This window comes from Panthera tigris, chromosome A1 (genome assembly GCF_018350195.1).
Source record: "Panthera tigris isolate Pti1 chromosome A1, P.tigris_Pti1_mat1.1, whole genome shotgun sequence".
In the NCBI taxonomy this organism is placed as follows: domain Eukaryota; kingdom Metazoa; phylum Chordata; class Mammalia; order Carnivora; family Felidae; genus Panthera; species Panthera tigris.
This window is the reverse complement of record NC_056660.1, coordinates 115,375,235-115,400,691: the sequence shown is the minus strand read 5'-3', so window position 1 is coordinate 115,400,691 and position 25,457 is coordinate 115,375,235. Positions and strand designations below refer to the sequence as shown.

General features: G+C 52.6%; 2 protein-coding genes and 1 long non-coding RNA gene across 7 annotated transcripts in view; 1 reads left to right on the top strand and 2 right to left on the bottom strand.

Annotated features, from left to right (window-relative positions):
• The window catches only part of NRG2 (neuregulin 2), a 184,799-nt gene extending 167,173 nt beyond the window's left edge, over positions 1-17,626 (top strand). The window contains exons 5-11 of one of the 5 annotated variants that reach the window (XM_015535638.2): positions 2,345-2,403; positions 6,869-6,892; positions 10,634-10,736; positions 13,121-13,244; positions 13,561-13,688; positions 14,504-14,731; positions 16,855-17,626. In XM_015535638.2, the coding sequence (XP_015391124.2) occupies positions 2,345-2,403; positions 6,869-6,892; positions 10,634-10,736; positions 13,121-13,244; positions 13,561-13,688; positions 14,504-14,731; positions 16,855-17,608 (1,420 nt within the window). In that variant the 3' untranslated portion in view covers positions 17,609-17,626. Of the gene's footprint in view, positions 1-1,904; positions 1,982-2,344; positions 2,404-6,868; positions 6,893-10,633; positions 10,737-13,120; positions 13,245-13,560; positions 13,689-14,503; positions 14,732-16,854 lie in introns of all 5 variants that reach the window. The other 4 variants (XM_042985249.1, XM_042985253.1, XM_042985248.1 and 1 more) reach the window with 4 other exon arrangements.
• On the bottom strand, positions 2,875-4,991 carry LOC122238343. The gene is made up of 3 exons (XR_006217252.1): positions 4,902-4,991; positions 4,704-4,792; positions 2,875-3,165 (listed from the first exon to the last, which is right to left on the bottom strand). It is a non-coding gene; the product is annotated as an uncharacterized LOC122238343 (long non-coding RNA).
• A 4,839-nt stretch (positions 17,627-22,465) lies between the features above and the next one.
• Positions 22,466-25,457, bottom strand: part of PSD2 (pleckstrin and Sec7 domain containing 2) — a 44,541-nt gene continuing 41,549 nt past the window's right edge. Inside the window, exon 15 of the mRNA XM_007077884.3 lies at positions 22,466-23,297. Coding sequence (XP_007077946.2) covers positions 23,088-23,297 — 210 coding nt within the window. The 3' untranslated portion in view covers positions 22,466-23,087. The remainder of the gene's footprint in view (positions 23,298-25,457) is intronic.

Here is a 25,457-nt window from a genome sequence, read left to right as displayed (position 1 = left end):
CTGAGCCTGACTGGAGCTGGTTGGAAAGCCTTAGGCACTACTTCCATTTTCCTGGGACGGGATGCTTAGGTCAGAGAAGGATATATTAAGGTGTTAGCCGCCGCTGCCTCCTCCTCCTCCTCCTCTCCCTCCTCCGGAGCCACCCTGTTCAACAGAATGAACGTGCATCAGTTTCCCTTGTAACCACTCCCCCTCCACTTTCTTCAGACACGCTTCCCAGTCCTCCACCCCTACTCACTGGCTAGGCATACCTCCGCACACTGCCACCACTGCAGGGACCAGCCTCCTGCCTCCCCTAAGGGAGATGCCATCAAGGCCCAGAGAAACTCCAGCTGTCTGCTCACCAGCCACTCCCCACCCCCCAGCTAGATTGGGGTCAACAGGGTTTCCCCAAGGGTCTATCACAGCCAATGGGAGCCACCCCCTATAAGCTCAAGAGGTCGCTGATGGTTGGTTTACACGAGAATGCTAAGAGGTAGAGTACTCTCTCCTCTTGAGAAGGTTTACTGATTAATGTTGCACAGTGATCTATTATTGAGGAAACATCCGTGATGGGGTTACCTAACTTCCCCAAGAAAAAGAGGCAGAGGCAGCCAAAACCCATCTTCGAGGGGGGGAATGTGGGGGGGCGGGGGTCAGTCTGGCCCTGTCTTTAAGCTTCCCTTAGGTATCTGGCCTTGCTGGGGTTCAGAGGAGAGTACAGGGCAGGGCATGTCTCCCAGAAGTCTGCAAGACAGGGACTCACTTGAGAGGAGAGGGGCAGCCAGAGAGCAGAAGAAAGTGTACCTGGGGGTAAGGACAAGGTCAGGGAGAGTGGGTGGTGCTCTGTAGCTACAGAGGAGACAACATGGGAGAATGCAGTCCCACCAGAGCCAGGCAGTGACGGAGGAGCAGGTCATGGGGAAAAGACAGGCGTCTAGGCAGCCAGTAGACCCCTAACTGGAAGAAGCTTCAGGGTTCTCAGGGAGCCTGCTTTAGCCCTCCCCACCCCCGATTGTGGTTCTTGCCACCTGAGGCTAGATAGCCTGCACCTGGCCTTGGCAGGCCAGCTGTGAGACGTTGGTAATTCCGGCTCCTCCCCAGCCTCACCTTGTTCCCCACTAAGCCTTTTTCCCCCCTGTGTATTGCTCTAGGGCAGCCTTCCCCAAACCATGTTAACAAGGGTTCCTCAAAAAACGTCTTCCTTGGTCAAATAAATTGGGAACATACTGGAATATTCAAGCTCTTTCCTCCTACAAAACGTTTCCTAGCCTTTCATATGGCAGCATGCACTGCAACTCTATAAGGAAGTCTGGGAACGGATTTCCTAAATTTATTTGGCCACAGAACCCTCTTTGAGAGAACAGATGAAACACCTCCAAGGTCACCTTTGTCATGGGCACACAGTCTGGGAACAGCATTCCGGAGTTCTCCTTTGAGCTTTCTGGGGGCTGTTTCATGGATGAGAAAACCTGCCCAGGGCCCTGGAGAGAACCCTTTGGTAGGGCCTGGAAGGAATGGCTTCCCAGAACTTGGTATTCTGGAAGGCTCCCGGCATCCTACTGACTGCCTGGCACCAGGGGCTACCTTTCTGGCTTCATGGGACCCCAGGCAGGTCAGAAGGGAAATCTCCACACCCACAGGACAATTGGGCATTAGGTTCCCAATTTCCCCACCCGCTTCCCTCAATCATCCTCCTCTCCGCCCCACCCCTGCCCCCCACCACCCACGGAGCAACACCGGGTAGAGAGATTTTGAAGATTTCTGAGCCCTCCCCCCAGCCCTGACTCCAGCCCCTGCAGCTACGAGTGTGCCCCAGCGCCCGACTTGGTTTTCTCATTCATCACTGTGCACTTTGATTTCTAACCTGAGCCTCGCGGATGATGCCAGTTTGTTCTGTGATTTTTCCCCTTTTCCTTCTCCAGATGTCCAAACGGATTCTTCGGACAGAGATGTTTGGAGAAACTGCCTTTGCGATTGTACATGCCAGATCCTAAGCAAAGTATGTTTGAAGATACAAACACAAGTCCCTGCTCCTTAGAAAGCTTCCGGGTGCAGTCCCCCCAATGTAGGGCATAGGGCCAGGGGTGTTGGTTGTTTTGATCTTTGGCTGTTTTGTTTTGTTTCTCTTTTCTTTTTTTGTATTTTGGTTTGTTCTTTTGTTTTGCTTTGTTTTTCATTTTTTGGCCTAATCCTTGGGTTTAAAGTTCAGGGCTGCAGGTAAGGGGCAGAGTGGCAAGGCCAGTACAAGCGGTAACGGTGGCAAGGAACCCAGCTGGCATCGGCAGGAGCCCGTGCCGGGGTGTTGCAATGCCTGTGTCTTGCTATCCTGGCTCTCTCTTTCTGGTTTTCTTTCTTTTGGTAGGTGCCCTGTGGGATACACCGGGGACAGGTGTCAGCAGTTCGCAATGGTCAACTTCTCCAGTATGTCTCTTTCTTCTATTTCTTTTCCTCCCTGGTGACTGACAATCTCCCCACGCGAGAGGGACAGGGCCTTGCCTAGAGAGACTAGAGGGAGTCGCGGGGGAAGGGAGGGGGGTAGGGCGTGGTAGTGTCCTGGGCTCCTCTCAGTCGTCAGTGCTAACTAGAAGCCTGTTCGGAGGAGACGGATTTGCCCTCCTGCCACCCCCCACCCCGTCCCAACTCTTGGCTGGGCACAGTTACAGCCCCGGATTCTCTCTGCAAGCGTCGGGGGCTGCGCTCAGGCCTCCGCACCACTTCCGAGAGCGGACAGCCTGGCCAGCAATGGGAGAATCATGAGCAGGGCCCTCGCCTGCCTTTTAAAGCCTGTTGAGGATGTCAGGTGCTGATGGGGCCAGGCAATGAGTGTATGCACGTGTGTGCTGGTGCGTTTGCGAAAGACAAACAAGTTCTCAGCCTGTCTTTGGGTCTGGCCAGAGTTTGTTTTATTTGACTTGGGGCGATGGGGGAGAGTGGGGAAGGGGATGCTGAGGGAGAGCAAGCCCCAGGGCACTGGTTTCCACAGAGGCCAGAGACCAGAGACTTTTATGCGGCTCAAGGATGGGGTGGGATGGGGGTTTGCTGCCTACTAAAAGAGGAAATGAGGATTCAAGGGATGATTGGTGATTCTCTCCAGGCCCTCTCTGGTCTGAGTCCCCATCCAGGACTCCATTCCCTTCCTTTCTTCCACTTGTGAGGCTGGAGCTTTCTGGTTTGCCTAGTTAGCTGGGAAAAAAAAAAAAAAAAAAAAAAAATGTGAGCCCTGCAGCAGAAAGATGAGACCCTAATTGTAGAGTGTTTTATTTGAGGCTGGGAACAATTTCTTCAAGCATCACCAGGTGGAGGCATAGCAGAGCAAAAAGCCCCCGGCCAGCTATGGACTCCATCTGGGGCCCACCAGTCTCTTGGCCTGCAAGGCAGGACACTGTCACCCATCCTTCAGAACATACTAGGCCCTTGCTCAGCCCACCCCACCGCCTCCTCTCTTAGGACAGCTGTATCCCGTGAAGAATTAGGAACCAAAGTGATGGTGCCTGGGTCAGAGGCAGAGCTCCAGGAGAGGCCTAGAGCAGGACCCAGAGGGTCATTTAGGTAGCCCTTTGGAGAAAAGTGGTTTTTGAGTTTGGGTCTCTGGGTAGAGAGACAAGTCTACCCAGTCCTCCTTAGGCCATAGCACAAAAGCCTAGAAATCATCACCTCCTTCTCCCTGCTAGAGCCTGGAAGCCATGACTTAAAGAGGAAAGTAGAGGCCGCAGGGAGGTGGGGGCTGGTCGGCCCAGATGGTCAACTGTCTTCACAGTGTGTGGGAGGCAGCACTCCCCCCAGGCCCCTCCGTCTGGAGGCCAGGGAGGAAGGCTATGGGGATAAGAGGAGAGCTGTGGGCAGGGCATGTGGTCCAGAATTCTCCAGAGCCCAGGCTCCAGGAAGAATTGCAGAGTCAGATCCAACCCCACCTATGGAAGACCATAGGTCAGGAGGGGCCTCAGGAAGGAACAAAGCAGCCAGGCCAAGGCTAAGGACCAGGGGAAAGAGGCAATGGAGGACCTATTCCTGTTCACCCTTAGGTCCAGAGCCTCCCTGGCTTACGGGACTGTTCTGGACAGGGAGCCCCAGCCCGTCCCAAATCAGAGGAGCAGAGCCTCCAGAACTTGGCCATTGGCCAAGCTTCTCTGCCAGCTGGGCCGCTTCAGCTTTCAGCTCAGAGCTGCTTGAAGGGTCAGCAGGGCCTCAGGAGCCCAGAAAAAGTCTAGAAATGCTGCCACAGGCCTTTCTGCCTAGTGTCATCAGGATCATTGCTGTTACCTTTGCATGAAGGATTTCTAGTCTTCAAGCACTTTGCCCAGAGCACTTACGGCACTTACGGCATCAGATAATTATTGAAAAGGTAGCAGAAAATGCTACCTTTAAGTGTTCAGGCTTTGGATTCAGATAGATCTGAATAAAAATGCCAGCTGCTGAGCTCACTAGTTCTGGGGCCTCATTTAACCTCTCCGAGTTTGTTTTCTCATCTCTAAAATAGGGGTAGTAACATTTACACTTCGAGGGTTGCCGTTGAGGATGGGAGTGCAGTGCTCCCTACGAAGGCTTAGCAGAGAGCCAGCCGCTGTTGATGGAGAGCAGCTGAGTACCTCTTGCGGCTACAGCTGGTATGGGGTAGGAGGCAGGAGGACCCCCACCAGTACCCTGGTGGCTGACTCCCAGCAAGCCCTGAGCAAGGGGTCTGACTTTCTCCCTCTGCCCAGACAGCCTCTAGACCAGATTACCTTTTGCAGAGTCCATGGAAACAGAGCCTATGGCCACAGTTGCATTCCTTCTTCCCCTGACAGCCACTCCATTTCCTGAGAGTCAAAACCTGCACATCGGTGTACCCCCCAAGTGAAAGAACACACACATGTACCTACACACACACGTAAGCACCTACTGACACGTGCTCAAACACACAAGCACACGCCTGCACTCACATGCACAAACACATGAGCACGTGCTCTCATCAGGGGCCCGCGTCCTGGCCTCCCCGGCCAGGCCCCTGTAACTGTGTGTCATAAGATGTGTCCAGGATGAAGACTTTGTGTATCATCATCTGGTAAACCTGGCCCTGCTGGGAGTCCAGCATTGGGTTGCCATGGTTACTGGTCAATATGCAAATGTCTGCCCAATAGGACCTGTCTGTGACTCAATGGTGCCACTCTGTCCTGGCTGAGTGGCAGCCTATGAACATGATGAGTGGGGGGCATCTTTGACAGGAGCAGACATAGCCACCGTCCCTTCAGAATCCATCCCCTGTGAGAGGAAAGCAGGGCTGCCTTCCCGGCAGTGACATCACCAGTCCTGTCAGCCACCGCTGACCCACCCAAAACCGTACTGGCCTTCAACTGAAAGGGGAGGTCAGTTAGGAGGCCCAGAAGCTGCTGCTGCCGCTGTGACTTGGTTCCCAGAGCAGGGAAGCAGAAGAAAACTCGTCAAAGGCTTTGGGACCCAGCTCGCTACTCCAGGTGGTCAGTTCTCATGACTAAACCAGTCAGGCCCAGAGACTCAATCAGCAGGAACAGAAAAGGACTTCCAGCTGATGGCCCCCATGCTCTCCTTCCCCTACAGGAGACGAGATCATCAGAACACAAGTTCACCTCCACCCTGGATGTCATGGCGCTGACTGTGCATGTGGGGAGGCCACAGACTGGGCCCCTTCATACACACTGAGCCTCCCGCTGTCCAGGCCTCTCATGTCTTCCTCTCACTGCATATAGACACTTTTGACAGATGAGGAAACAGAGACTAGACTTGCCCACGTGCACACAGCAAATTAGGGACAAAACTGAAACTCAGAGCCTGCAGACAGGTGCTGGCTACAGTAGAATGGTAGGTGAGCTTTTCAGAAACACTCTTGAGATTTCTGGGCTGCCACCCCAGAGCCTGATCCCATCGATCTGGATGATTCTGAGGTACGGCCGGGTAGCAGAGTTCCCAGAGCTCCAATGTGAACAGAGAAGACTCTAAGAGGTGGACAGGCCTGGTACACTTGGAGACACAGTGGGTCTGGGGCAGGGCTGACCCTTGGGCCCTTTGACCTCAATGGCGTGGGCGCCCACCTCACAGGGCTCTGAAAGTGCACCTGTACAACACGATCGACTTCAGAGTGCGACTGGCTCACCGTCTGACACGCGTGTTCCACAGGTGAACCCACCTGTCTCTTCCTAGAAGTTGCAGTTTGCTTTTCTAAGTGGTGAAATCAGGACCCGACCCCAAGGCCTAGGCCCTGTAGGCATCTAAGGTGTTGGAAGTGTCAAGAAGTGACCTGCTGGCTGGAGCCTCCTCCTGTCCCCACAAACTCAGGAGTCTTCAAGCCCAGGCTCCCAGGAGAGGGGCCTTTGGAGGCAGGACAGGGACAAGGACCAGTCTGGGCACCCCATGCCCTCGTTCTGAACAGAAAAAAGGGCCCGGTGAACGAGCTCAGGGCTGAGCAGGCGGTCTCGGGGGGGGGGCGTGGGAGTGTGGAAGGCCTGGCCCTGGAGCTGGGGGCAGGGGGAAACAGGACTCCTCAGACCCCCACCCCCACTCACCTTTCCTCCCTGGGGACATCTGCCGACTGACTCTTGCGCCTCCGCCTCCCCATCAGGTACTAACCCCACAGCTCATCTCTAAAGAACCTGCCCTGCCTGCTGATCCTAACATTTCCTCTTTCCACCCCCCTCAGGGCTCTTGGGGACTGGGTGCCAGGGCAGGGGTTCAGGAGGCCGGGAGGGAACACCACTAACCTGCTTTCACCTCACAGGCTGGCTGCTGGTGTCTGAAGAATCCTGACCAACGTTTCTCTCTCTCTCTCTCTCTCTCTCTCTCTCTCCTGCCCTCCCCGCTCCCCCGAACTCTCTCTGTATCTCTCTCTCCCTCCATCCCCTCCCCTCTCTGACCCTGCTCTCTTCTGCACTGCCAGAGCATCTTGGATTTGAACTAAAGGGTACGAAGCTCTATGTGTCAGTGCCATCCACCCCAGCCCTCTCCACAGCCTCTGACACCATGTGTGCTGGTTTCCTTTCCAAAAAATGGAAAAGGGATGATTCCAAAAATCTCCCCTGGCCCTCCCAAGATGTCCCATCATAAACTATGTTGATTTGGGGGAGACAAGAGAAGGGCGGAATAGGTGCCCCCAGTGTACAGCGGGGCCCCCTCGCCTGAGGCCTCACTGGGGGAGGAGCTTCCCGAGCTGATGCCCAAAGGGTTGGCCAGACAAGAGACAGGCCCCTGGAGAGCTGGTGTCCGGAAGCCATGAAATCCTGGCTTGGAGAGTTGTGCAGAGAGGCACCCGCTTTAATTTGACTTTAATTCTCCTTCCTTTTCCCACTTCCATCTCCACTGCTTTTCATTCTGCACCACGCTGGCAGCTAATAATGCCCATTTGTCTCTGCCCCCTGCCCCATGTCTGTCTGCCAGGCTTTGCCATCTGCTTGAGGCTGTCACTCCCTCCATGATCTGTCTCCACAATGGCATGCGTGTTCGCCTGTGGGCCAGACGAGCAAGGGTCAAGGGTGAGCTGGCCTCCGGTGCTCACCCTCCTGCCCCCCCCAGCTCAGAACCTTACCTCCCTCCCACTTCTTCCCTCTGGCCCCTGGGAGACACATTGAATGCAAAGGGACTTGGAGGCAGCGTTCTGTCCTCTCTCTGAGCTGGGAGGCTGCACCCAGGCTTAAATGGAGAGATGCAGGGACTCGGACGGTCAAGGCTTCGGTGGGGTCAGACCTCAGAGGCGGTGCAGAGCCTGCAGTTCTGAAAAGGCTGTTCTTGAGGCAGGTCTGGAGAGGCCCCGCTTCCCTCACCACCCAGCCCCTATCAGCTCTCCTCAGAAGATAGAGCTAAAAGCCTGTGGAAGCGTGTGTGTCTATGGCTGCTGGTGATGGGACGGGAGGAGAGGGGTGAGTCTGCGTGGTCTGCATGTGACGGTGCATGACACGAACCTGCAGGGGTGTGTGTGTTGTGGGGGGGGGGTGCGTCACACGCCTTGTTAGGTCTCTCTGTGCAGGATGTGAGTGCACAGAGGCACACAGCAGGGCATCTTTGTGTTAAGGGCTGAGTGCTGTGCAGGTGGAACTGGGAGGGTGCGGAGGTGAGTGCGCACGTGTGCGAATAAATGCCTGTGTCTGTAATGGCGGTCTGTATGTCCATTCGTGCACCAACTCGACAGACATCTACTGAACCCCAGAATTTGCCAACTCTGGCGATCTGGCATACAGAGTCCCTGCCTTCCTGGCACTCAAATTCACAGTATGAGACATGCAACAAACAGGAAAGATAGCAGGTGGTGGTAAGTGCCCTACTGAAAATAAAAGAAGGTGATGGGAGGGTGCCAAGCTGGAGACGGAGTTACTTTAGCTAAGTGGCCAGGAAAGGCTGATGCGATGAGGTAGCATCTGCGCTAAACCCTGATAAAAAGTAGCCAGCCCTGCAAACAACTGGAGGAGGGTGTTTGAGGCAAGTTAGGGAGGGTGTGGTTGGAGCGGGCTTGCCTTGCTCAGTGGACAGAAGGAATGCCAGCGACTTTGGTCACAGAAGACATGGGGACTGAACCAATGACGAGATGTAAAAGGAGGGCTGAGATGGTAACCCAGGCCTCCTAGGCCATGGTAGGTCTTTGGGTTGTATTCGAATCGCAGGGGGCGGCCATTGTGAGTCTGAAGCCAAGGAGTAAATGATCTGCAGGCTTGGGGGCAGAGAATAGACTGGGTTGGGAGACAGGCTGGGGAGCAGTGGCAGCAAGGAAGCCTGTCAGAAGGTGACCTGCTATCCAGGTGAGAGATGACACCATCCTGGACTGAGCTAGAAGCAGTGGAAGTGGTCAAACCCAGAATCTACCTGGGAGGCAGAGCTGAGAAGACTTGCTGAAGGACTAGGTATCAGAGCAGGCAGGGAGAAAGGAGTCATCAGCAGTGATGCCAAGTTCAGGGCCTGAGCAATAGGGGAGGTGGTGCGACCACTGACGACATGGGAAGGGCCAGGAGCAGGTATGGAAAGAGGCTGGGGAATCAGCACTTCTGTTTGGCCATGGCCCTTGGGTAGAGCGGTCCGGAGCTCAGGCAGAAGTCAGAGCAGGAGATGCAAATTTGAGAGTCCCCTGCATATAGATGGCATTTAAAGTCTGAGCTGGGTGAGATCATGAGGGGAAAGAGGGCACGTGGAGGAAGGAAAGAAGCCTGAGAGCTCTGGGCCCTTCTCCCTTGCAGGCCACATAGAAGAGTAGGAGCAGCAACTGAACAGGTCAGCCGGTGAAAGAGGGGGACACCCAGGAAAGAAGAGCCATCCAGGGGGAGTGGGCGCAACAGGAGGAGTGAGCCGAGAGGGAAGCAAATGACCACAGGACTTGGAAGTGGGTAGTTGTTGGTGACCGTGACCAGAGTGGTCTCCGAGGAATGACAGAGACAGATGCCCCACTGGAGAGGACTGGGAGTGGGCAGGGATGAGAACCAGAAGCAAGATATGGACCACAGAGCCCAGAGATGGGGGGCCAGGGTGGAGGGTTAAGACTGCATGAGTGTGTGTGTGTGTGTGTGTGTGCGCACGCACACGCTTCCCTAGACATGTATGAGTGTATCTTTGTGAAGGGGTCTGTGTGCAGATAGCCAGAGCTGTAAAGGTATGTGTGTCTAGAGGGTTTGTACTCGCAGTTTTTGCTGGTTGGTGTACACAGGAGGGTCTGCAAGTCCAAGGACTTCAGGACATTTCCCAGGGCTCTACCACGGTGCTGGGGTCTAGCCTCCACCTATCCCTGTGCTGGGGGGAGGGGGCCATGTGGAGGGGCCAGCTGGCAGGTACAGGTGGGGGCAGGGGATGCCTAGGCTGCTGCTGTCACCTTTTTCCTTTTCTTCCTCCTGGTTTTCTCTGCTCTAGACGGGCAAGAGTTGCCCCACCAAGAAGTAGGAGGTGGAAGGGATGGCCGGTTCTTTTTGAGACCCAGCCTAGCTCAATCCCTCAGAAAGGGTGGCGGCTGCTCCTTGAGCACAAGAACTTTCCTAGGCACCAAGGGCTATGCTGCCATTCGTGGGTTTCTCGAAAGCAAAGGGAAGGGCTGGAATGGGCCAGGGCCACATGCTATCCAGGGTGCAGGAACAAATCAAGGCCTTTCTCTCTATGCCCTCCTCCATGGGCCTGGTCTGCTCTGTCCCTGCTCCTGGCGTCCCTCCTAAGTCCAGCCTCTGGGTCTGATGTCCTGTCTGACGTCCTTGCCTTTCTTAGCAAAGCAGAAATGGCAAGCCAGCTCTGCCGAGTGTCTACATGTTCACTGCCATGAAGAACAGCTCTCCCCAACCCATCCAGGCTCTTTGAAGCCATCAGGCCATAGTGGAGCAGGGCAAGGTTGCTGGCCAAGCCGGGTTGCCCTCACCTGTGGCCTTTGGAATTTCACCTCCATCCCACCCACCCCCACCCCCTGCATTTTCCATTCATGTGCTTTGGGCAGGGTGTAGGGTTTGGGAAGGTGAATTCAGTCACTTGTGAGCAGATCACGTGTGGGAGGATTTGGGGGCAACAGAAAGCAATCCAGTAGGAAGGGACTAGCTGGGGAAGGAGGAGATGCAAAGGAGCTGGGAGGCCCTGAGCTGGAAGGAGCCCAAAGCTTTGGGGGCAGGTGGGGGTGGGTTCTTTGCACCACTTTCCCCTTGGATCTGCCTCCTGCCCTGCCCCCTCACATCCTCTTCTTCTGCCTCTGCAGAAGCCGAGGAGCTGTACCAGAAGAGGGTCCTGACTATCACCGGTATCTGCGTGGCTCTGCTGGTCGTGGGCATTGTCTGCGTGGTCGCCTACTGCAAGACTAAGTGAGTGTCAGACACTCAGGCCTGCAGTAGGCCAACTAGGGATGGGCCTCCAGGACTGTTTTTGTGAAAACGGTCTCTCTCCACCCCCGCCCCCCCCACACACCCTCCCCATGTCTGGCCTGGCCACTTCCTTATGCCCCAACAGCCCCTTCAGGGGCCTCTGCAGCTGGTGTGGAGAGGAAGGGCTGGGCCAAGAAGCAGGAGCAGAGGGTAGGAGGGACAGGCCCCAGAGGAATGAACAAGAATTGTTGTGAGCATGAGTGTTGGAAGAAGACAGATCTGGGTTTGAATTCAGCTCTCCCATTTACCATGACCCTGGGTAAATTGACGGATCTCTCGGAGTCCTCATCTGTAAAGCGGGAGTGATCCTAGTATGTACCTCAGATGACACTGTGAAGGGGCATCTGCCCTATCAAGTAGGCTGGTGCTGGAGCAGTGTTGGGAGTGAGGAAGCACAGAAAAGAAGGCTGCATTCCCAGTGGAAAAAGAGACCTTGGGATGTACTGCCTCGTCTCACTTGAGAGCGGGCCAGGCCAGAGCCCAGAGAAGATGAGGCCGGGTCACTTCTGGGCAGAGGAAAGATGGGGCAGAACTTTAGAGCAAGGGGAAGAAAGGTGCAGAAAGGGTGCTCCCAGTTCCTGTAGAAGAGTGCAGGCTGACAGACGAATGTGGGAAAGGGTCAGCTGTGTTCCTAGAGCACGAGCAGCCCAGACTAGTTGGAGTAATTCTGGGGTCAAGGAAAAGGCATGAGTCTAAAAAGACAGCTGGAACCTAGATAGTACCATAGGGCATTGAATCCCAAGCTAGGAAGCCTGGGTTTATTCTGTAAATGGTAGGGAGCCAATGAAGGTTGTAGAGTGATGTAGTGCAGAGAAAATGATAGGTTTGTCCCATCCATTCTTATCCAGAAAGCAAGGTCTGGGCATAGCCACCATTTAGTGTACTGAGTCCCGTGGTCTTGACTCTTGCTACGCCTATCTATGGGATCTAAGGCCCTGCCGGCCTTGGGATTTGGGGCTCAAGGATCCCAGAGGAGACTGGGCCCAGGTAGGAAAAATGAGGTCAAGAACTAGTGGAAAAGCAAGCCCCTATTCTAACTTCATTCATTTCTTCAACAAATTTTCATTCACTGCCTGCTAGATACCAGGCCCTGCACCAGGCCCATGGCCAGTGCTCTAAGCAAGATGTCCAGTGTGATAAGATACATTGCAGGGGTGCCTAACTTTGGCTGGAAGGCAAGAAGGGTTTCTCTGAGGAAGTAGCATTTAGGCTGAGCCTAAGAGAAGAGCAGGAGTTAGCAGGTGAAGAAGAGGCAGAGAGTGTGCTCCATTGGGATGTAACAGTATGTGCAGAGGTCCAAAGGGTAGAGAGGGCAGCATGGTGGGGGATCAGAAATAAGCTTCCCAAGGATACAGCAAGCTAGGGCAGTGAGAGGGCACTGAGAGAGGGCCAGCGATGGGTTTTGTTGTTTTTGGTTTTTAATGTTTATTTTTGAGAGAGAGCATGAGCATGAGTAGGGGAGCACAGAGGATCTGAAGCAGGCTTTGTGCTGACAGCAGAGAGCCCAATGCAGGATCTGAACTCACAAACCATGAGATCATGACTTGAGCCCAACTCGGACGCTTAACGGACTGAGCCGCCCAGGCACCCCCAATGAAGCGTTTTAAATGGGAGTGACATGATTAGACTTGTTGATTACAGAACAAATGTGTTGGGAACTTAATATGGCCAATGTAAAGTAGTCCCACAGGCCCCTGACCGTAGCACCATGTTTTATTTTTCTCATTGCACTTTACTGAAAGTATCTCGTTTATTAATTTGTTTATGTGTTTATTATCTGCCTCCCCTACTGGCCTGCCAGCCCCACGAGGGTAGGGATTGTGTCTGTCTCCTTCACTGTTCCAAAACAGCATCTGGCACATAGCAAAAACCCAAGAAAGAGCAAATGAATGAATGAATGGGTGGGTGGGCCAGTGCCTGAATATTTTATCTGCTCTTACTTCTCAGGGGACTTTGGGATGGGTAAATGGTCACCCCACTTTAAGATGAGGAAAGTGAACCATGGAGAGTTTAAGTAACTGGCCCAGGATTACATAGCTAGGATGTAGTAGAGCCAAAGCTCTCTCAGCAGAGCCAAAGCTCAGAACCACTATGCTCAGGTCCTGCTGAATTCAAGCTCGTGGTGATAGTGGAGGAGGCAGACCAGCGGGGGGGTCCTGGCTGAGAGCAGGCTGAGCACAGGGAACAGCAGTAGCAGGAGACTGCCCCGGCATCCAGGGCAGAGGTAGAAGAGTTCCCCTGGAGGGACAGCTAGGGAATTTCATACATTGTATGGGGCGGGGGGGGGGGGGGGGGGGTGGCTAACACACCCTTCTCCTATACAGAAAACAGCGGAAGCAGATGCACAATCACCTCCGGCAGAACATGTGCCCAGCCCACCAGAATCGGAGCTTGGCCAACGGGCCCAGCCACCCCCGGCTGGACCCTGAGGAGATCCAGATGGCAGATGTGAGTGGTGTTACCAGAACCCCTTCACTGTACCGCCAGCCTTTGTCATGTGCCCTGCAAGGAAGGGCCGGGGCAGCAGCCAGCCCATCCCATGCTCAGCCTTGCCCACTAGCCTCGCCTAGCCTCACCAGAATGACTGGCCTCGCTTTGCCCACTTCCTTAAGGGGTTGATTCGCTGGGGCCACCGCTGCCCTAACATCAAGTCACTTATCCAGTGGACCACTCCCCAACCTGAAGCTTAGTGCTTCACTTCCCCATCCTCACCCGGAAGGAGGGCTGACCCACTCACTCGTCACTAACTCTGTGTCTGTTGCAGTATATCTCCAAGAATGTGCCAGCCACAGACCATGTCATCCGGAGGGAAACGGAGACCACCTTCTCTGGGAGCCACTCCTGTTCTCCTTCTCACCACTGTTCCACAGCCACACCCACCTCCAGCCACAGGTGGGCACCACCCAGGCCCACAGAGATTTGCAGACTCCTGTTTGCACACCCACAGAAAGCACTAACACATATGCCCGGAGACACACAAAGAAACCTCCCAGCCAGGCTATGCCCTGTACTGAGGGTCCCTCTGAGTCAAGGAATATAGGTAGAGGACTTCAGACCGGAACCCACCACCAAACATTCATCCATCCTCAGGGGACCAGATTCCCTTTTCGAGTCTAAACCAGCCCCAGAAGAACAACAGCATCACTGGGCTCCCACCTAACATGTAGTTTTGGTTGGACCTCATTAGCACCACATTATCTGGCATAAAATGCCTCCTCGCCCAAACACCCAGACCTATTAGATGCTCTCTCCTGAGTTTGCTTTTACGAACCTAGTCCACCTTAGCCTCCTTTTCTTTGTTCACCCAAGCACAAAGATTCATACAGCTCAATAACATGGTTGGCCTCCTTCTTCCCTGGGGAACAGCATGGAACAGCATGTATTGGCCACTAGGGCTGCGCTCCTGACATAAAAGACTAAGGATCATGGGAGTGGACCCGGGGCCCCAGGCTGAGGCTAGGGTGAGGTTGGTTGTACGAAGGAAAAGAAAAGGCTTACACCTGTTGGGACTCACCCATCCACAGGACCCTAGCCCTCCTTTTCCCTCCATGATACTACACGTCAGCTCAGAGTGGAGAAGGGCATTGAGCTGAGGGTGCCTGAAATGAAATGAAGAACCGGGGGGGGCGGGGGGACCTGGGACCACACCTGTTAGGCTGTCCTGCCCCTTCCTGATCCCCCACCTCACCTCCACCTGGCTTCTCTAGGCATGAGAGCCACACGTGGAGCCTGGAACGTTCTGAAAGCCTGACCTCTGACTCCCAGTCGGGCATCATGCTGTCATCGGTGGGCACCAGCAAGTGCAACAGCCCAGCGTGTGTGGAGGCCCGGGCACGGCGGGCAGCGGCCTACAGCCTGGAGGAGCGGCGCAGGGCTGCCGTGCCACCTTACCACGACTCCGTAGACTCTCTGCGTGACTCCCCACATAGCGAGAGGTCAGTTCCTATCTTGTGTCCTGTGCCCCACCTTGGCCAGAGGACTGGCACCGATGACCCAGGGCTGACCCATAGGGCACCTCAGAGACACTCCAAAAATTCCCATGTCCATTTTTCAGAAGGGCAAGCAAGGTCCCTGAAAGGTGGAATGATCTGCTCAGGATGCATGTTAATGATAGACTGGGACTGAGTTTGAGCCAGTGGACCCTGGTGTGGAGTGACCATCTAATTTAATTGTCCTACTGGGACACTTTTCAAAGTTGAAGAGGATGCTATAATTGCACTAGAACATCAGGAACAAACAGTGGCTGTTCTGGACAAGCCAGAACATATGGTAGCCCTACCCTGGTGTCACCTAGAGGCCCCATGTCCCAGTGGGAACAGAAAGACACCAAGATCGAGCAGACTGAAGGGTGGGAGGGGAGGCTGTCTGCAAAGAGAATGACCAGGGCAGGCTGGGCATGAGCCAAGAAAGACTGCAGGCCCTGGCAGTATCAGCAACAAGGCCCAGGGATCAAGACACCATTGGGTTTCCGAGCAGTGGCTGCACTGAGAACCAGGAAACTCCCCTTCTTCCCTGACTCCAAGCCAGGAGTCATAGGAGGCCAGCCCTCTACGTTGCTCAGTCCTCCAGTGGCCCTTAGCAAGTGGGGTCTGTGGGAGGAGAGTAGAGGAAGGTGCATAGTACTGGGAACTCCAGGCTGGAGTGGAGGGAGAGGAAATGTTCTCTGGCTCTAACTTCACCTAGTCCATGCCAGCCCTCACTGAGCAGGCCTGCCTGGGGGTCCAGAGATGGTCCATCTTGTTTTTGCTACTGAGAAGCACCCAGCCATAGACACAAACCACTGAAGCTCACAGCCTCCTATGGAACGTGCTAAGCACAGGACATCCCAGCAGGACAGACAGACCCAGCTTAACTGCAGGCTCTAGGAAGCAGCCAGGTTTTCCATACCCAACCTTTTAAAGCCCAGCTCCACCACCTATGTGATTTGGAGCAGGTTGATCACCTGTGCCTTGTTTCCTCAGCTGTGGAACATGAAAAACAATACCTATCATGCATGGTTCTTGTGAAGGTCATCAGAGATCATGTGCACAAAGCTCTCTGACTCCTACTTGGCTACACTAGGTTGTTATCAATCATTATCAATAGCAATAGAACTTCTTACTGGTTGGGAGGCAGAGAGACAGGGAGAGCTTTCCAGGCAAGGGAGTACCTTGAGCTGTACTAGCAGAGGCACTTAAGAACATTGCTAGTGAGTGAGATGCCCAGAGCAGGGTGAGATGTAGGGAGAATGGAGCTGGGCCTGAACAGATAAGCTGGGGCCAGGTAGATGGCTGATGGCCCTGGGGCAGGAAGGGCCTCCTTAAGCAAAACTGACTTTAAAAGATTGCTTTGGAAACTGCATACAGTGGAGGAGAGACCCTGGAGTGGGGGAATAACCAGAGTGAACAATTAGGCCCAGGTCGAGGTAGAGCAGGGCAAAGGGTGTGTTCCAGGAGGTGGGGCATGGTGGTTAACTGGATGTCCATGTGGAAGAGGAAAGTCAGACGATCCAGAAAGAGAGTAATAAGGGCTCTGGAGAGCAGGGAAGCATAAGTCCTGGTTCTGCCTGGCATCGGTTCAAATCCCAGCCCTACTACTTCCCGGTTGTGTGAACCTTGAGCAAGTCACTTAAATGTCCTGAGTCTCAGTTTTCTCATGTGTGGTATGGGACTGACGTAAGGGTCTTACAGAATTACCGTATTAGATGAAATGGTGCATGTAAAATGCCCCAATCTGAGCCTGACCCAAAGTAGCAGTTCAAGAATATTGGTGACTGTGTGCATCCCTCACACCAAAAGGACCGTTCACGTTGGAGCATCAGGCAGGCAGTGGCACCGGCACATCCCATGTGATACGTTTATGGAATCATTCCAACAACAGCCTGGAATGGGCACTGTGGTTATCCCCTCTTAACATAAGGAAACAGAGCCTGGGGGAGGTTAAGGAAATTGCTTAAGGTCACTGAGGACGGCCACCATCATTCGGGCGGGCGGGATCCCAGGCACTACCAGTGGCCCACCTCTTCCACCGCAACCCATAACCCGTAACCCCCAGCCCACGCCTCTGCATCTCTCCGCAGGTACGTGTCGGCACTGACCACGCCCGCGCGCCTCTCTCCAGTGGACTTCCACTACTCGCTGGCCACGCAGGTGCCGACTTTTGAGATCACGTCCCCCAACTCCGCTCACGCAGTGTCGCTGCCGCCGGCCGCACCCATCAGCTACCGCCTGGCGGAGCAGCAGCCGCTTCTGCGGCAGCCGGCGCCCCCTGGCCCCGGGCCGGGACCCGGCGCGGACATGCAGCGCAGCTACGACAGCTACTACTACCCCGCGGCGGGGCCCGGGCCGCGGCGCGGGGCCTGCGCGCTGGGCGGCAGCCTGGGCAGCCTGCCCGCCAGCCCCTTCCGCATCCCGGAGGACGACGAGTACGAGACCACGCAGGAGTGCGCGCCCCCTCCCCCACCGCGGCCGCGCGCCCGCGGCGCGTCCCGCAGGACGTCGGCGGGGCCCCGGCGCTGGCGCCGCTCGCGCCTCAACGGGCTGGCGGCGCAGCGCGCACGCGCGGCGCGGGACTCGCTGTCGCTGAGCAGCGGCTCGGGTGGCGGCTCGGCCTCAGGCTCGGACGACGACGCGGACGGGGCGCTGGCGGCCGAGAGTACGCCTTTCCTCGGCCTGCGCGCGGCGCACGATGCGCTGCGCTCGGACTCGCCGCCGCTGTGCCCGGCGGCCGACAGCAGGACTTACTACTCCCTGGACAGCCACAGCACGCGGGCCAGCAGCAGACACAGCCGCGGGCCCCCCCCGCGGGGCAAGCAGGACTCGGCGCCCCTCTAGGGGCCCCCGCCGCCCCGCCGCCCCCCTCCGCCTCGCCTGCCCCACTGTCTTTACGGAGAACAGAGACCACCGCCTGGAGAGAGAAAGGAGGAAAAAAAGAAATAAAAATATTTTTATTTTCTATAAAAGGAAAAAGGTATAACAAAATGTTTTATTTTCATTTTAGCAAAAATTGTCTTATAATACTAGCTAACGGCAAAGACGTTTTTATAGGGAAACTATTTATATGTAACATCCTGATTTACAGCTTCGGAAAAAAAAAAAAGAAACAACAAAAAAAAAGAGAGATGGGCCAATTTTTTGACTCTTTAATAGAAACCTATATTGTGGTGCCTTTTGCTGTACGCTAATCTGGAGCTCCTGGAGAGAAGTCTGGGTTGTGGGGTGGGGTGGGGTGGGGCTGAAGGGACTGTAGGATCCCCAGCTGGCAGGGGTGAGAGGAAGCCGGCAAAGAAAAGACTGCTGGGTGCTAGTGGGGGCAAGGGTGGGGGCTGGGAGGGCATCCGCCCTGAGGAAGGAAATGAGGACAGGAGTAGCTTTGCCCTCAGGCAAGATCTTCAGGCCCCCGACACCCTGAGGAGAAGGCGAGGAGAAGGTGGGGATCCTAGGCTTGGAGCTAGAGTTGGGGTCAGGTAACTTTGTGGGGGGGGGGAGACTTGAGGCCCAGCGACAGCAACCAGAATGGGGAGGGGGCCTCCCTGCTCCTCATAGCTGCTAAGGGAGGGGGCACTAAGAGGTCTTCCCAACAGCACCGGCCCCAGGGAGGGGGCAGCTCTGCCAGGGCCCCAAAGTTCCAGCTCCTCCTCCCCTGTGGCCTCCAGGATGCCCTTCCGTCCTCTGCAGCACCTTCGTTTACAGGTTGTCTTTTCTATTTTATGCCTGCATGTCCTTTGCATTTCAGATTCTTTAGATTGGATGCATGGTCACGCTGGGACCGAGAAGAGCCACTCCACAGTGTATTTGATTCCCCTTTTAGCAATAAAGTAACACCATTTCCTTCCAGACCCCAAGCCACTTACGAATTCCACTCCCTCCCCACCCCGCAAAACTGGGTCCACTGCTAATTTGTCAAAAAGGTAATTGTTTAAACAAACAAACAAACAAATGAGAACCCTGCCCTGAAATGTCCAAACACCTGACTGTTGACACTTGAACATTTTTATATTATAAATAAAATCAGAAATAACTCATGTTTGACTGTGTGTGCCTAGCCCCCAGGTGAGAATGAGAACCTGGGTGGAGATGGATGGATGTTGGGGTGGAGATTGGAGAGGGCCAGGCTAGTCCCTGGGAGGAAGAGACTGTCCCTCTAATCTCCCTGGCTTCAGCTCCCAGGACAGGCTCCAACCCTCCTCCCTCCTCCAAGATTATTCACCAGGTATCCCCCCTGGCTTCTGGGGAACCTGGCCAAGGGGCTGATGCAGATTACTCTGCTTTGAGCTCAGCCTCAGACCTCTGGCCCACTTCCTACCCTGGAGCTCCTGGGGCTGGACTGAGGCAACAATTTCCGGGCCTATGTGGGTGAGGAGGGAAGGGTTGTGGGATTGGCACTGGGGCAGCTGAGGCAAGATGACCCTTGGGGCCTCAAGCATGTCACAGGCAAAGCCTGGACATGCAAGGTGGCATAATGGGTACCCTTGGCTGCCAGGAAGACCACAGCTGCTGCAGCTTGTAAGCCCACAGGGTGTTGTGCTTTTCCCAACTTTATAGCCCCTCAGAACCAGGGCCTGTTTAAACCTGCAGTCCCTGAGGAAGGCATGGAGAAGGCAGATGGCGGTCCAGGGTGCATAAGCCTTTTCCCTCATTGATTAATTTATTAAACCAGTGCCAGGATCCCTTATGTTCCAGCCAGACACAAGGAAGTCGTCTATCCAAAGAGCTCAGGTGGTTGACGTGTGTGCACACATGCACGATCGCCCCCAGAATGTGTGTGGTCGCTTTGAAGACCTACAAATGGGAGGGACAGAGAGGCTTCATTAAGGCTGAGAGGGGCGGAGTTCAAATTCTAGCTCCGCCCCTCACGGGCTATGTGACTTCTCTAGGCCACTGTTTCCTCAGCTGTTAAAGGGTGATGCCAATACCTACCTCAAAGGGTTACTGTGGAGATTATCTATAAAGCACCCAGTATTGCTTCTGGCATATGATGCTTATTAGTGGCTAATTTGATGATGATGGTATCCTGTGCCTTGCATTCTTGAATCACGCAGAGTGGCAAAAACTGGGTGAAGGGACGTGATGGGGAAAAGTAAAGAAAGGACTAAAGTTACGGTGTTCATTGTGGGGGGCTGGGGGGGATAAGTACCTGTTATAAAAAAAAAAAAAACAACAACAAAGGAAAATAAAGAACTGAATCGTACATAAACCTGCAAATCACCTCTCCCAGGGCCCATCTGATGATCTCATCCAAATCCCTTTGCTGGCTCTGAGTTTGCTGTTGGCTTTAAGCTTTTCTAACAGCCAATAATTCCTCTATGTGATTTCTGACCTCTATGTGAACCCCAATGGTCGTGAATGACCTCTTGGTGAACCTATTGGCCTTTTCGGGAGCCCTCAGTGTCAATATGACCCTTCTGAGGGCTCGGAGTTGCTGTTACCTTCTAAATTTTCAGTCAGAAACCACCTCTGTGACTTCAGTGAACCCACTGACCTCTTTGTGAACCCCAGTAATTGTGAGTGACCTCTCGGTGAACTCATTGGACTTCTCATGACCCCAAATAATTGTATCAAGTGATTTGGTAGCGTTGTTAGCTGCTCTGGATTCTAAAATACCTACTGAGAGTCTAAGGCCAGAACCTAATCTAATTTGCCACCCATTCTTTTCCCAAGTGTGAATGGGACCTGGGAGCCGGTGTGATCAGAGAGGCTCTTTTTCCCTTGTGCCTCCCAAATTGATGCCTTAGGGCATCTTTAGTGGCCCATCAGGAAGAGGTATAGCCCTGTCAAGCAGCTTCCCTACTACCACCCTGTCCCCCACAAGCACTTAGGACATTCTGGAGACTTCCTGAGTTGGTGGTCTTCCCCACTCCTCCAATCTTTCTTCTTCTCTCTGCCAGGTCAGTTTTTGTTTTCTCCCCAGCGTTCCCAGGCTCCCAAATGGTAATGGTGACGTCCTGTCCCCCTCCCCACTAGACTGTGAGCCCCAGGTGGACAGAGAGCTGCTCGGTCCTCTTCTCACCACAGTATCCTCAGCACCTAGCACAGTGTGCGGCACTGTTGACCTTCACTGAATGAGAAAATGAAGGCTCAAAGAAACGCTGTGATCCAGGGTCAGTCCCCAGAAGTCCCTGAGTCTGCAGGGACCACCCGGTGGCGCAAACCACTTACTGCATCTTGCCTGTGGTCCTCCATCCTCTGGATTTGGACAGTCCTGGAAAATGGGCATATTAGGGGCAGAGGTTGTGGGGGAATGTGATGGTCCGTTAGAATGCAGGAAAAAAATATTACAACTCTGATTTAGATTTATTTTCATCTCATCTTTTTAAATTTCTATTTTTGTGTATGTTTTATAATGTACATAATATTTTAGTACAGTAGTACATGTATATAATTTACAATAAATAATTATACAATTAAGAAAGTGAACTAAAGATTTTTTTACTGATGGGAGACATCACTAGTGCTCAGGGAAACAGATCTGTCTGCAGCAGACAGAAGCCCGCTCCTCTGCTTTCATTCACCCGCCCTCGTGAGGTGGAGGGTGGGAAACTGACCCCAAAAATCAGAGACCTTTGAGCCAGCCTGGAGATAGTACAGAGAGCTCTTTTACATTACATTGTTCTTTCGATTTCATTTAAATGAACATTTACTTCCCCTCAGCAAAATGAAGGGGCCAGATGGTTTGGCTATAAAATACACTTCAGCTGATCCAAATTAAATAACCTGGATTTAAATCACTACCTATTTTCACAGACTTCTACGTCCCTTGCATCAAATGGGAGCGTGCTTGTAAATGTTAGGTACTTAATAGATAAGCCAACCTTGCAACTAACTAAATATGTTACCACTGAGGTCAGAGTGCTGCCCAGACTAATCTATTTTAAAAATATAAAGGATTTGCTCATCATAGCTACACTGAGGGTCCCATCACCCCCACCACTTGTCAGTCTGAGGAATGCAGGGTTTACAGGATGCTAGTCTGTGATCATCGCAGGGCAGATTTGTCTACCCTTCCCAAGCATGTCCTTAGCTAGCCTTTGTGAGTCACTAGAAGAGTGAAAGAAGTATCAACTTAAAGAACAATCAGCCACTTCTTATTCCCTTTTTTTTTCAAGACCAGAAATTACTGGCTTCCATAATGTCTCCCCCCACCCCATCAAACATCTTTGGGCTTGTTGACAAGTGGCTGTTGGCAAGGCAGAGTGTCTTTTATTCCTGTAGCAGTAGATCTGTACAAGAGGCCACCTCTGTAGCTCAGAGACCTGGCAGCACCAACATAAAGACCAAAATATAAACAGGGCCATGGTCCATCCCACTCACACCCTGCAATGCCTGTGGGACAGATGGGGTGGCATATATACACACACTGTCTACTTATTCCAAAGCATCAACTGTAAGAGCAGAGTAAGTCACAGGTCAGCCGGAAGAGGGGAAAAGCAGTGAGAGGGGTTCAGCGCCGCCTCCACCTTCCCTCCCAGAGTGTCAGGGCCACCAAGGGACTAGATAGCAGCCCAGCAGCCCTCCTTGCTAACAGGTAGAGTGCTGAAATAGGCTTTTCCTTCATCATATTTCATCCTGATATCAGTTCCAAAATCATCTTTAAAGGGATTCCATATATATATATATATATATATATATATATATATATATATATATATATAATTCTTATATATATATACATTTTTGTCCATATAAAAGAAAGCAGTAGTGGCCTCCATAAATGGAAGGTGAGGTGGACGCACACACAAGTGGAGACGACTTGGCATCGAGGGAACAGGCCCGGGTCCTGGATTATTGCAAAGGGAGACAGGAGAACAGGGCATGGTTCCAAAAGGTACAAGGTGGAGGGAGGAGAGGATGGTGCTGGTGGTCTGCAGACCCGCTGCTGGTCAAGTCTGAAGAAGGAGGAGGGGAACAGCCGAGGATCCAAGCTGAGACCTGGAGTCAAGTCCTGCCCTTGGAAATAAGGGAGATGAGGGGAGGAACTTGTGAGGAGGGGAGGGCCTGGGAAGCCAGCGGCCAGTCCTCCTTTCCCAGTGAGATGGTGTCTAGAACATGCATACAACTGGCCTACAAAATGAGGCTCCATGGTGGAGAGGAATATGAGGGCTGGGGAGAAGGTCTGAGGCCCGGAAAAACCCCAAGATGCAAGATCAACGCCATGAGTAAGCATCTCCATCTCCTTGGCCCACAGGGCTCTCTGCACCCCTCTGGCTGCCTGTCGACTGCCTGGAGCTGGTGCAAGCGGCCCCCAGCTGGAATTGTGCTCACTGACCCCTCTGGGGACATTTGCCTGCCTCTGGGGCTTGCCCATCCATGCCAGCTAAGTATCAGGCCCAGCGGTATCCTTCATGGCTTTGCTGCCAGTCACAGTCCCGTGGCCCTGACTGAGGGCTGGGCTTGAGTGCGTCTTGCGGAGTGAAGGGTCATCCCCTTCCAAGGTGGCCAGCCGGGCCTCAATCCGCTCCAGGTCATCTGAGCCCACTTTGATTTTCACAGCCAAGAGGTGGATATAGGTCTCATAACGGCTTTTCTGGAAAAAGGGCAGAGAAAGGCCAAAAACAAAGTCAAAGGACAAACAACAAAACACGAAAAAAGTATGTGTACTTTATGTGACAAAAGACTAATTTCCTTAATATTCAGAGAGCTCTCACAAATCAATAAAAAAGGAGATCAACAACCCAATAAAAAAAATAGGCAAGGGGCATGCACAGAAATGTCACTCACAATTTTAAATTTTCAAGTTAATTAGCTGTGATTTCTTGACTAGGACACCAAAAGCACTGACAACAAAACTAAAAAGAGACAAATGGGGTTATGAAATTTAAAACTCATATGTATCAAAGGACATGAACAACACAGTGAAAAGGCAATCCACAGAATGGAAAAAAATATTTGCAAATCATGTATGTAATAAGGGTCTAGTATCCAGAAATCTATGAGATATATTACAAAACTCCTGTAATTCAACAACAAAAACACAAACAACTCAATTAAAAAATGGCAAATGTTGGAGCCCCTGGGTGGCTCAGTCGGTTAAGTGTCCGACTTCTACTCAGGTCACGATCTAACGGTTTGTGAGTTCGAGCCCCGCGTCGGGCTCTGTGCTGACAGCTCAGAGCCTGGAGCCTGCTTCAGATTCTGTGTCTCCTTCTCTCTATGCCCCTCTCCTGCTTGCACTCTGTCTCTCAAAAATAAACAAACATTAAAAATTTTTAATTAAAAACATGGCAAATGTCTTGACTAGACATTTCTCCAAAGAAGGCATACAAATGGCCAATAAGCACATGAACAGATGCTCAACATCATTATCATCGGGGAAATGTGGATCAAAATCACAATGAGATATCACCTCACACCTATTAGGACAACTACTATGAAAGAAAACTCAGCAACTAAGTGTTGGTGAGGATGTAGGGAACACTGGAATGGCACACTGCTGTAGAAAACAGTATGACTTTTCTTCAGAAAGTGAAAAATAACAGGAGCACCGAGATGGTTCAGTGGGTTAAGCATCTACCTCTTGATATCAGCTCAGGTCATGAGCTCACAGTTTCTGAGTTCGAGCCTCGCGTCGGGCTCCACGCTGACAGTGCGGAGCGTGCTTGGGATTCTCTCTCTCCGTCTCTCTCTGCCCTTCCCCACCCCTCTCTCTCAAAATAAATAAATAAACTTAAAAAAATAAAGTGAAAAATAACATTATCTTGTGACTCAGCAATACCATTTTGGGGCATATACCCAAAAAAACTTAAGGCAGGATCTCAGAAATATTTGCACACCCATAGCAACACTATTTATAAGAGCCGAGAGATGAAAGCAACCCAAATGTCAAGCAGTATATGAAAAGATAAGAAGTGGTATCTATATACAATGGAATATTATTCAGCCTAAAAAGGAAGGAAATTCTGACACAGGCCACAACGTGGATTAACTTGAGGACAAGCCAGTCACAAGACCACAAATCCTGGAGGATTCCACTCATACGAAGTACCGAGTCAAACTCAGAGAGACGAAGGTAGCACAGCGGATGCTGGGGGTGGGAGGCAGAGTGCAGAGGGAGGGGCTGGGGAGTTGCTGTTTAATGGGTGTAGAATTTCAGTTTAGGAAGATGAAAAAGTTCTGGAGATTACTTGCATAACAATGTGAGTAGACTCAATACTACTGAACTACATACTTAAAAATGGTTAAGACGATAAATCTGATGTTATATGTATTTGCCACAATTAAAACATTTTTAATCCAAATTAATATAAGATACCCCTTGTTAAACCTCTCAGATTAGTGATGATTGAAACATTCAGTAGTGTCCAGTGTTGGTGAGGGCATGGACAGAGTAGTACATTCATAAGCTATTTAAAGTGTTATAAATTGGTAAACATTTAGAAGGGGAGATTTGGCAGTGTCTGAGGGCCTGACTCTGAGCTTCCAGCCCTCACCACAGTCAGGGGAGGCCGAGATCTTAGAAGAAGCAGGGACTACAGGTGAGGAGACACTGTTCTCACACAGCTCTGCGACATGAACAGAAAGACCCTTCATTGCTGGGCTTCACCTTCAGGACCCATCCCCCTCCCCCAGTTAAGCCAGCGGGAAGTGAGAAAGACAGGGGTGCTGAAATTCCAATCCGACTGACTGCCTCGGTTAGGATTCAGGCTCCAGCACTTCTTAACTGTCACCTCAGGCAAGTGATCTGCTC